Raw genomic sequence first — 10,739 nt, forward strand, 5'->3', positions numbered from 1 at the left:
GGGGAGGATGGGTAACCTAGCCAGTTGGTGAGTTTGGGAGAAGGAACAGGACAGTACGGCTTGGCACCTTCCTCTCAGGCACTCTGGGCTGACACATAGTAAGGGTTTCCCCTACGGGGGAGGCCTAGAGTTTGGGGAGTGGGTTTGGATCAGAGGAGTATCAGCAGAACCTCTTGGCCTGACAATTAACCTTGCCCTCCAATTTAGCCTTTATCAGTAAAAAGCTGATAATTTGATCTCTACCTGCCTGACTGCTCTGTGCTTGTCTCACAATTGATCCCAAATCGGAGCAAGAAACAGAGTGTTACCTACTGACTCCCTACAACTCTGACACAGGCCCACACTAAGTACTTCATAAATGAGAGCTATTGTTTAGATTCTAATAATTACAGTCCAGATTTTCCAGCCCTATCTCCTTTACTGTTAAAACCCTCCTTGCAAAATGCACCCTGCAACTTTCCTTGACAACCAGAGAGAACACTTGTGTGTGTTTTTAAATACAAAGAGGATTTCATTTAATCAGGGCCCAACATCATGCTCTTCTCACCCAAAGACTTTGTGGTGATAAAGATTTACCTAGGAGTGTACTCACCTGTAAGTATAATGGTAAAATCCCAGCCACAGGCCACCTGTTGGATGGGACATCCAAGGAGGGATTTGCAGGGGGTAAAGTACAGGACATCCTCGGTGTGACCAAGCCCCAGTTGCCCATCTTTGTTCAGGCCACAGACAAAAAGGCTTCCTTCATCTGCAAAATATAAAGGTTTTGGTGGTAGTGTGCACAGGGGAAATTACAACTGCTAAGATGAGCAAAAGGATTTCATTAATTATTTGGAGTCATGGACCCACTAACTTTTTTCCCACCCAAGTTAATAAGCCAGGCATGCTAATGTGCTCTGGACCAAATGGCACAAGTCCAAGGAGCTCCAATCTAACATCTAAATGGAAACTCCAAGTCCTACAGCAGTGGCCAATCAATTACCAAATTGAGCATCTACTGTAACAATAAAAGCCAACGTTTATTCAGGACACAGAATGTGCCAAGTACTCTTCCGAGGGCCTCAGGCGTGGGGCTGACTTACCCTTTAGGCACAGTGCCTGGGGCCCACCATACTTGTAGAAGCCCACAAAAATGTTTTAATCTAATTTTTTAATAAAAAATATATGTAATAGGAATATATAATACTAAATCTAGCCTGGATTATATTAATCTTTATGTCAGTGCAGCTGTAAACATAATTTTAAATATTTCTTTATGGAAGGAGGTGTCCACAAAGGCAAAAGTGTCAAGGACTCATGAAAGTCATAATGCAGCCCTGTTAACTCATTGGTTCTCATCATTATTATCCCCATGTAACAGAGAGGCAACTGTGGCACAGAGAAATTAAGTAATTTGCCCAAGGCCACACAGTTAACAATTAAGAGAACCAGGATTTAAACCCACACGGTTTGATTCCAGAGTTCATGTTCTTAACCAGGATGCAATATGCCCTCCTTTGCAATATTATAGCACTTGTAGTACTATCCTAGGTACTCTGAGGGAAGATTATGGAAAATATAAAATTCTTGCTCTCAAGGAATATTTAACTTAACTGCCAACTTCTAACTCATATATGAAAGCTAAATATCAATCTATGGTATAAAATGTAATATATGTTGCAACTCGGCCACTACTTGTCTTGTAACCTTAAGCAATTTTCCTCTCTGAGCCTCATTTGGAGAGCAGGCGAGGGGAAAAGAGGGGTGGCCTTGATCTCTGAAATCCTTTCAGCTCTGACAGTCTGCCATTCTCTGATGGTAACGTGATTCCTTCACAAAAAAAGTTGTCCTCTGCAAAATACAAAAGCCTGAAAGATAGTAATATAACACCCTAGGGGAGAATGTCTAAATAAGAAAATGAGAGGTGATATATTCTTGAAGGAAGTTACCTGTGACAACAGCAGAGTGGCCCCCTCCTCCCGTGATCCTCTTGACACATCCAGGATTACAGAAGTCACTCAGCTGCTGCGGCAAAAGCACATCTTCCTTGTGGCCAAGGCCAAGTTGCCCATAGCTATTTGCACCCTAGGGATAAAATAAGCCAAGGACGAAAAACTATGGGAACCCCAACCGTCAATTTGAATGTACCTGTCCCTATCTTTCTCACCCTCACGCTCCTCTCAGAGCTTATAATAGATGAGATTTCATAGACTCATTCTTAAGAAGTTGTTATGTGCAACCCACACTTGGACAGTGGCCCCATCCCCAGAAGACCACGATTTCCATGTGAGAGGAGCTCTCAGCATCCACAACTCATCCAGTGATACTCTTCCCCTTCCCCTTCCAATGCCCCAGCCTACATGTGTTGCCTTTAGGGGACAGCATAGGAGTTCCTTCTGATAAAAGGTAATTATCTAGGGAAGCTACGTAAAGAAATAATCAAGGAAAATAGGAACGAAGTGGGTGGGAAATACGCTAGGACTAGTTCTTGTCCCTTCTCCCCACACCCTCACTGGGAAAAGTGGCAATGACTTTCTGGAATCAAAGTTAGCTGAGGATTTTGTGCCCTCAAGCAGGGCACACCATTGTTATTTCATTTGAAAGAGGTGAGAGAGGTTGGCAATGATCTCTAAGGGCCTTTCCAAGTACAATGTTTTGTTACTCTAAGATTCACGTGGTGAGATTCCTCTAAGGAAACAGATTTCCCCTTGATGGGCAATATGTCTGTTGTCGTTATTATATGATAAAGGTCCAGAATCCCTAATCTGGAACCCTTGCAGCCAGATGTACTTCAGACTCAGAATTTTATAGACTTTAGAAAAGTAATACAGTATATAAATCATATACACTGCTGCAAGGTCTGGGAGCAGCACCCCGTAAGTAAAACAGTATTATTTCTGCAGTAAACGGTACAAATACTCAGTTAGTGGGCAAAGACTATAAACAGCCTCATGTCAGGTCAGTTCTGGGTTTACAGAGCTTTTTGTATTCAAAATTGAAGATAAGGGATTATGGACCCGCAGGGAAAATCTTATTAAGATTTTGGAAATCCTTATAATTTCTCCAACCACCGACTGCTGGTTGGTTCTTGAGTAGTAAAACTTTTAAAATGTGTTTGTTTTTGAAGACACCTGAATGAAAAAAAGTGATTTAAAATAACTACAAAAAATGCATACATATATACAAACTCCTGCCCCTTGTGGTCTATTCCACAGCCATCCTGGGCTGCAAGGACTCCATGCTGGACGAGGGAGCCATGCAGGGACACAGGTCCCAGAGGCCCTCAGGGCAATATTAGCAACCAACTACTGAGTGCTTCTCTGTGTGCTGGGCATTCCCCTTTAATTCTCACAGGGTGGGAGGCATTATCATTCATTTCACAGATGAAGAAACTAAGGCTCAGAGAGTTAAGTAACTCCATGATGGCAGGAGCTTTGTTCTGCTCACTGCTAATTCCCCCGCATCTGAAATGGTGCTGGCCCAAAGAAGGTGTGCGTATATTTTACAGTGAATTAATGTAAGACCCTATGAGTCCCTCAGGAAAGAGCAAATGAAAGACTTGCACGGTGTGAAGTGGAAAGCATGTGCAGAGGATTTCTCTGTTAGCCATGAGATCTCCATGGCTGCCCCATTACCAGGGCTACAGGTTGCTGAGCCAGTATTATGAGATTCAAACAATGGCACTACATTTTTGTAATGCAGCAAGAGGCTCTAAATCCATGATAAAGCAAAACAAAAGGAAATTTTAATACAATCTATTACAGCTGTATTTGCCTTCCTTACAAACACTCCAGACATAACACACACACACACACACACACACACACACACACCCATCCAAAAAGGTAAATCCCCTTGTTATGAACTGAATTGTGTTCCGCTGAAATTCATTTGTTGAAACCCTAACGTCCAGTACCTCAGACTGTGACTGTTTTTGGAGATACGGCCTTTAAAAAGGTAGTTAAGCTTCCATGAGGTCATAAGGATGGGACCCTAATCCAATATGACTGGTATCCTTATAAGAAGAAACACATGAATGCTCCCACCCACAGAAAAAGCCACATGAGGACACAGCAAGAAGGAGGCCATCTATAAGCTAAAGAGGACCCAGATGAAACTAAACCTGCTGACACCTTGATCTTGGACTTCTACCCTCCAGAACTGCGAGAAAATAAATTTCCATTGTTTGAGCCTCCCAGTCTGTGGTATTTTGTTATGGCAGCCCTAGCAAACTAATACACCCCTCCACACAGATAATGCAGCAGGAAGAAAATACCAGCAAGCCTCCAAGCACAGCAACGAAGTTAGGTTCAACAGTATTTTTGCTTCAGTACTGACAAGGCCATATATGAAAGGCTTTTTCTGTCAGATGTTTCCTCTGTCTACGCAGACCCCAGTCCCTGGCCTGGGATAAGCACCCACCCAGGCACACATTCAATCCCTAATTCCACCCCCAGCTCCAGTGCCACCCCAAAGACACAACCAGACCACCTCGGGCCACACCACGCTCTCCCTTCTGCCGGTCTGCAGCAGTCTTGCACTCAATAAATGCTGCCTGGTACTGATAATTGCCATTTTGTAAATTAGTCTACACATACTGGTTTTAACAGCAGTAAAGGTCTTATTCTCTTCCCCCCACCGCCCCCAACACGAGAGCTGGAAGTCTTTCACTCTTTTGTTGTTCCCAAAAGACCAGCACATAGCTCGGCACACAACAGGTACTCATTCATCCATTAGTCAACAAACATGTACTGAGCACCTTACAATGTGCCAGGCACAAGCCAGGCACCATACAAGACATGCACGGCACCCACCCTCGTGACGCCTACATTCTGGCCAAGGAGACCGACATTAACAAGTTATACGTTTCATTACAAGCATGTGCTATGAAGAACTACAAGACACTATGTCTGTTTGTTCCCGTGCTTCTGGTTGGCTGCCTGCCACACACTCCTGTGCACAGACTCTCCTCTCTTCCAGCCACGACACATAAAGATGACCCTGTCTCTCAGTGCTCCCGTCAAACCGACACCAGCGCAGACTCCCACACCCCCCGTGCAGGCAAGACCCAGTCACAGCCAAGTATCGGTAACTATGCAGGGTCTCCGCCTTGTGCACGGCCCAACACCGCCGGCCCCACACCAAAGGCTGCTCCGGCCAGGCTGGGGTAGGGATGGGGAAAGGCCTTCATCCTCCTGGCAATGGGAGGGTGAAGGGCACAGGTGGCCCCACAGGGCTCTGGGACGGGGAGATCCTCTCTCCACAGAGCCCTCCGCTTCGCCTCTCCCGGCGCTATCCGGGCCTGAAGTCTGTCGCGGACCCAGACGCTCTGTCCTGGAGGCAGGTTCTTCCCACTGCGCCGCAGCCCCTCCGGTCTGGACCCCACCAGCCAGAAGCCCCTAAGTCACCCCATGAAGACCCTTCCCTCCCCGCCCTCTCCTCCTCAGCCCCCAGGCCAGGATCCTCCAACCCGGAGCGCCTCTCGGACCTCGGCTGCCTGGCCCCAGGACCGCCCACGCCGAGGCCGGGCGCTCCCAGCGTCTGTGCGCCCCTCAGTCCCAGCGGCCGCGGCCCGGAGGCGGAGTCACGTACCCAGGCGAAGAGCGCGGCCGCAGCAGGGGCGGCTGCCGCGGCGCTCGGCTCGCGCTCCATGCTGGAACGCTCCGACGGCACTTCCGGGGGAGGGGGGTTGGCTGGCGCGGGGGCGGGCTCTCAGGGGGAGGGGCGGGCTCTCAGGGGGAGGGGCGGGCGCGGGGGAGGGATTGGAGACAGGAGCGGGGCCAGTGCGGGGGCGGGGCCCGCCGGGGGAGAGGCTTGCCAAGGGAGGGGCCGGCCTGGGGAGGGATTGGTGACTGGGGTGTGGGGGAAGGGGGCCGCTCAGTGGGCGGGGCCGCGGACCGCTCCCTCTTGCGGCCGCTAACCTGGCGCCCGCGGGAGAGAACAAGTACCTCACGGAACCGCCTCCCAGTCACCCAGTCCCGGCGCGCTCTGAGCGTCTCCGCCCGCGGCCTCCGGTCTCGCTGGGACGCTCTGCCTCTCTTTCCCTCCTCCCCTCGCACTCCTTATTTTGAGTAAAAATTCTATACGAGTGCACTACGCTCAACAGTTCACAAAGCTCCCTCAGGTTAGTGTCCCACGACAGCCCAGAATGGCTGACGGGACGGGGATTGCATCACCCTTTGATGGGGAAGAATTGAGCCTGGGAGCGGGTGGAAAGGGTCCTGACCCAGTGTCTTAGGGCGAACTCTCTTTGGGCCCGCTTTGGTGTGCAGTTTGCAAAATCGGAGGGAGCTTCCTGGTGGGCGAGTGTAGGGTCTTGCATCGTTGCCGTCACCCTCAGCGCCTGGCACGGAGCGAGAACACACACCCCGACACAACTAAGGAGGCTGGTTCTCACTGATTCCTGCCGGGGCGGCCTTCTAACTCTCAGCGCTCCCAGCATGGCCCTGGCCTGGATTCCGATCATCAAGGTAATAACTTGGATAATAACTGGATAATTTTCACCCACCCAAAATTTTCATATAAAATGGCTTTTATCAGACACCCTCATACACCACCGGTAGGAGCTAAATAAGCACAGTTTTTCTGAAGGAAAATGTGGCAAAGCAAATTAGGAATATGAAGATAGATACTTAGATATTTAGCTAGTAATTCCACTTCTATTCCTCTATCACAAGAAAAAAATGGAACTATGCACAAACCCTTAGACTGTAAGTTATTCATTATGGGGTTACATATAATAGTAAAGATCTTAGAAACTACCTTAAAATCCAAAATCAGATTGATTAAATTATACAGCCATGCAATTGAATACTAGGCTGCCATTAAAAACATGTTCTGGAAGATAGTAAATAAGGGAAATATTCATGATATGTCATTAAAGTAAATATACCAATTTTACACACACACGCACACGCTGGGTGGTGGATTACAGGTCATTTTTATTTTCTTTTTTGTACTTTTTGTACATAACCCACATTTTCCAAGCCACACATTATCTTGTGGGTACAAATGGGGTCACATTAAAGAAGATAATCCATATTCAGTAGTTCTTGACCCTTCTACTGACACAAGCCTCCAGTACTCATCACCGTTTATGCTTGGAGGCCCTGAGAAGTGTCTCCCTGAGCTCTTACAGTCCTTCCCATTCTTTCACTCCACCCACTCCTTGGTGTTTCTGCCTTAAGACCGCTTAAGGGCAGCACCTCACCTTTACCTCTCCAGCCTGTGGCATCTTGAGAACAGGGAGGACCATGCTAATAAACATGCAAACTTCAGAAAGGCAAAGCAGCTCTTCATTCTCAAGAGAACTTGATGTGCAAAAACTATACTGTTTGCTGACTGTTTTATGAGTGGCCTTTTTTATTCTGACCATTCCTTTTAAGCATGTGTGATAGTGTAAAAATGGGACCCTTCCCATCTCCATTTTGGCTAAGACCCTAAGGAATGAAGTGCCAATACCTCCCACATAATAAAGTGAGGTACAAAACCACCAAAACAGAACTTGTGAACGAGGTATCTAGAAACCATTGTACGACTTCCAGGCTATGAAAGAGGTTGGAGAGGCTGAGAGAGAATTCTGATAGGATGTGTGGCGGTAGTTATCAATGTGCTGTGAGTCTTGCCCATCTCGTGTCTAAGGAAAGGCATGCTTCAGCAGGGCCACTAAGAGAGCTTGGCATGTATCCCTCCAGATTGGGGCCAGGCAGGTTACTGTCCAGTTCGTGCTGAGAAATGTCCAATGGCTTGTGGCCAGATAATTGCTCTGAGAGTTCAGCAAAGAGATTGATGCTTTGGAGAGGTCTTTCATGCCCAGAGGTCTTTTATGTCTTTTTTAAGACAAAGAATGTCTGAGTATCTCCCATGTGAGTGTTTCCCAAGCATGAGCAAATTGGCCAGGGGATGGTTTTAGACCCAGTCCAAGGGAATTTCTGGAGAGCTGAAGGGACACACCCACAGGAGAGTTGACTACTAGATTCCTAGAGGCTGAGCGAGATGAATTCAACAGCCCAGTCAGAGAGGTATGTTTACCCACATCAAGAGATCCCAAGAAATAAGAAGCGGGAAGGTGTTTCAAAACACCCACAGAGAATGAGTCAGCATTAAATACTTAGCAAGTACAGAAAGCACATATGCCAACTCACAACAGTATCAGACCAAAAAGAAATTCCTACTCCGTACCTCTCCTCCCCACCACCATTCCCAAACCCTGGAGAAGCCAGAGGCATCCTTGTGAGTAAGAAAAAAGGAGCAAGAAAATAAGGACACAATGCACACCTCTTCCTTTCTCAGTTCTAGAGAAGAAGAAAAACTTTAACCTTAAAATCTAATGTTTTAACTTTTACAGAACAATGGAATTTTAAAATACTGAAATGGGGGGGTGGGGGGTGGAGAGGGAGATTAGAAGCTAAGGACTTAGAGTGAGCAGAAAATTCAAGACAGGGACCTGAGATTTCATCCAAAGGGGCAAGAAGGAACTACCCAGAGTCAGTTTTCATAGAGAGAGGGTCTGGAAGGATACAGTTTTTTCCCAATTTCATCCCTTGTATATACATGCATCAATTTATATTAACTGTAACTTTAACTTACAGTTATATTATTATGTTATATCCCATAATACAATTTCTTGGAAGTGTTGAGATGTGTTGAAATGCAGCTACGATTTCACCTACGTACGTACCACTGACTAGCTCTTCCCATTAGCAGCTTGGTTGAGTTGCAGTTCTTGAATGGAGCTAGATTTAAATTGGTATCACTTTCAGGTGATTTGTCTTCCCATAAGAGGAAAATATAAAGTATTTCAAGTATACAGAGTATCCCTCTATACTATACAGGTTAGGAAATTTTTTCTTTTAGATGATCTTATTTGATCCTCTCAATATTACTGGTATGATAAGTATTGTTGGAATCGTTATTTTATAGATGAGAAAACTGAGGCTCAAAGAAGTTAAATGAGTTACTCCAAGGTCAGATTTCCACTTTATTTTTTTTTTTTTTTTTTTTTTTTTTTTGTGGTATGCGGGCCTCTCACTGTTGTGGCCTCTCCCGTTGCGGAGCACAGGCTCCGGATGCGCAGGCTCAGCAGCCATGGCTCACGGGCCCAGCCGCTCCGCGGCATATGGGATCCTCCCAGACCGGGGCACGAACCCGTATCCCCTGCATCGGCAGGCGGACTCTCAACCACTGCGCCACCAGGGAGGCCCAGATTTCCACTTTAAATAAAGGCAGATTAGCTAGCTACAGACCAGTTCTCTCACCAAAAACAATTAGAAAAACTGGGGGAAAATATTTTTTAAATGTTTCAAGTCATCAGAGAGCTATCAAAGCAGCCAAAACTTGGAGGGCCAAGATCTAAAAGCTGAGAGATTATATTTGGCACTACTTTTCTGCTTGAAGCGTTTGCTAATTAGCAAGCAGTGACTTGGAGGCTAAGAAACTGGGCTGAAAGCAACAGCTAGCTAAGAAGCTGAGAAACTGAACAGTACTTTTAGCAATTTTATGGTGTCGGGAGGTGGGGGGGGAATGAGAGTAAAGGAGGGGAGAAAAGTAGGAGTCCAGGGTCCCCAAGGAGAAGCCCTGGTACACACACGTAGCTTTGCTTTGAGATCCCTAAAGGGCTGCACCCTAAGAGTAGAGGTGCACTGGAAATAAACCAGCCCTCACAAAGACTGAAACGCAGCTTCAAGTTGGCTTAATCCCTGCTAGGACTAAGGTGAGCTTCCCCTGCCATTATATGCTATCTGCTCGATGCAAAAGTTAATTCCCTCTGAAGGAAGGTAAAAATCATCCAGAAGCTATGGGGATCTCTGACTAGGAGATTAATGATTCTTTACATATGGCTAATGTTTCTTTTTACAAGTCCTCTCACAACATAATTCTTACAATAACCCAGTAAAGTAGATTTAGCTCACTCTACAGATGAGGAATATGAGACTGAGACTTTATCAAGAATTCCAAAAAGTGGTTTCTAGGTTCCAGGTGTGTTTGGCTCCCCTTACATCACATATTTGTAGGCTTTTAAAGAAGTATAAGGATCTTACAGATTTCTGAAACTAATGCAATTGCTAATATACATTTAATCAGTTTTTAACATACATTTGACAAAAAAAATGCTTAGTGAGAACATGAATTTTGTGTCCTTTTATTATCCAGTTGAATAACAAACTTGCAAGTCATAAATGTATATCATATAGTAAAATAAAGACTAGACTGAAATAAGACCACAGTATCTTTATACATTTCCTAGAAATTAATATATGAACTCTATTATGTGTTCCTTTAGACAATTCCAGGATTTTTTATTTTTTCAGTTTGGAAGGCAATTTAAAAGTGAACTATAATTCTGTACACTTTGGTGTGTCATAACCACTGTATAACTCCAAATGACAAAATAGGCAGATTAAGAAATGCAGGCAACTGACAACCAGATTTTGGAGCATTCTTCAAAAAGTCAGGAAAATACCATCTATGTCTCTGAGTAATAACTCACTGATTAAGAATTATGAACCACACTTTTGGTTCAATTCTGTTCTCATATATTTGAAGAAATATATTTAAAATGCATGAAAACTCTAAGACTCTCAGAACTCCTTATTTACCAAATATCATAAATTCAGAGGTTAGAAGAAAGAACTGAAACCAATCATTAAATATTTCCATTATTCTGAAGATGTGAATTATAATCGTTGTGTCTTTAACATTTACTTTAGTGTGCTTTTGTCATAGAGTGATTTGAAATACCATCATTTAAAAATTCAATA

The 10,739-nt window shown here is 45.2% G+C and overlaps 1 protein-coding gene across 1 annotated transcript in view; it reads right to left on the reverse strand.

The window, feature by feature from the left end:
* Positions 1–5,631, reverse strand: part of SERGEF (secretion regulating guanine nucleotide exchange factor) — a gene marked incomplete at its 5' end in the record, with an annotated part of 221,639 nt that extends 216,008 nt beyond the window's left edge. The window contains 3 exons of the mRNA XM_079709338.1: positions 593–748; positions 1,929–2,064; positions 5,572–5,631. Coding sequence (XP_079565464.1) covers positions 593–748; positions 1,929–2,064; positions 5,572–5,631 — 352 coding nt within the window. The remainder of the gene's footprint in view (positions 1–592; positions 749–1,928; positions 2,065–5,571) is intronic.
* Positions 5,632–10,739: the final 5,108 nt, after the last annotated feature.

The sequence above is a fragment of the Hyperoodon ampullatus genome, assembly GCF_949752795.1.
Source record: "Hyperoodon ampullatus genome assembly, chromosome: 7".
Lineage (NCBI taxonomy): Eukaryota > Metazoa > Chordata > Mammalia > Artiodactyla > Ziphiidae > Hyperoodon > Hyperoodon ampullatus.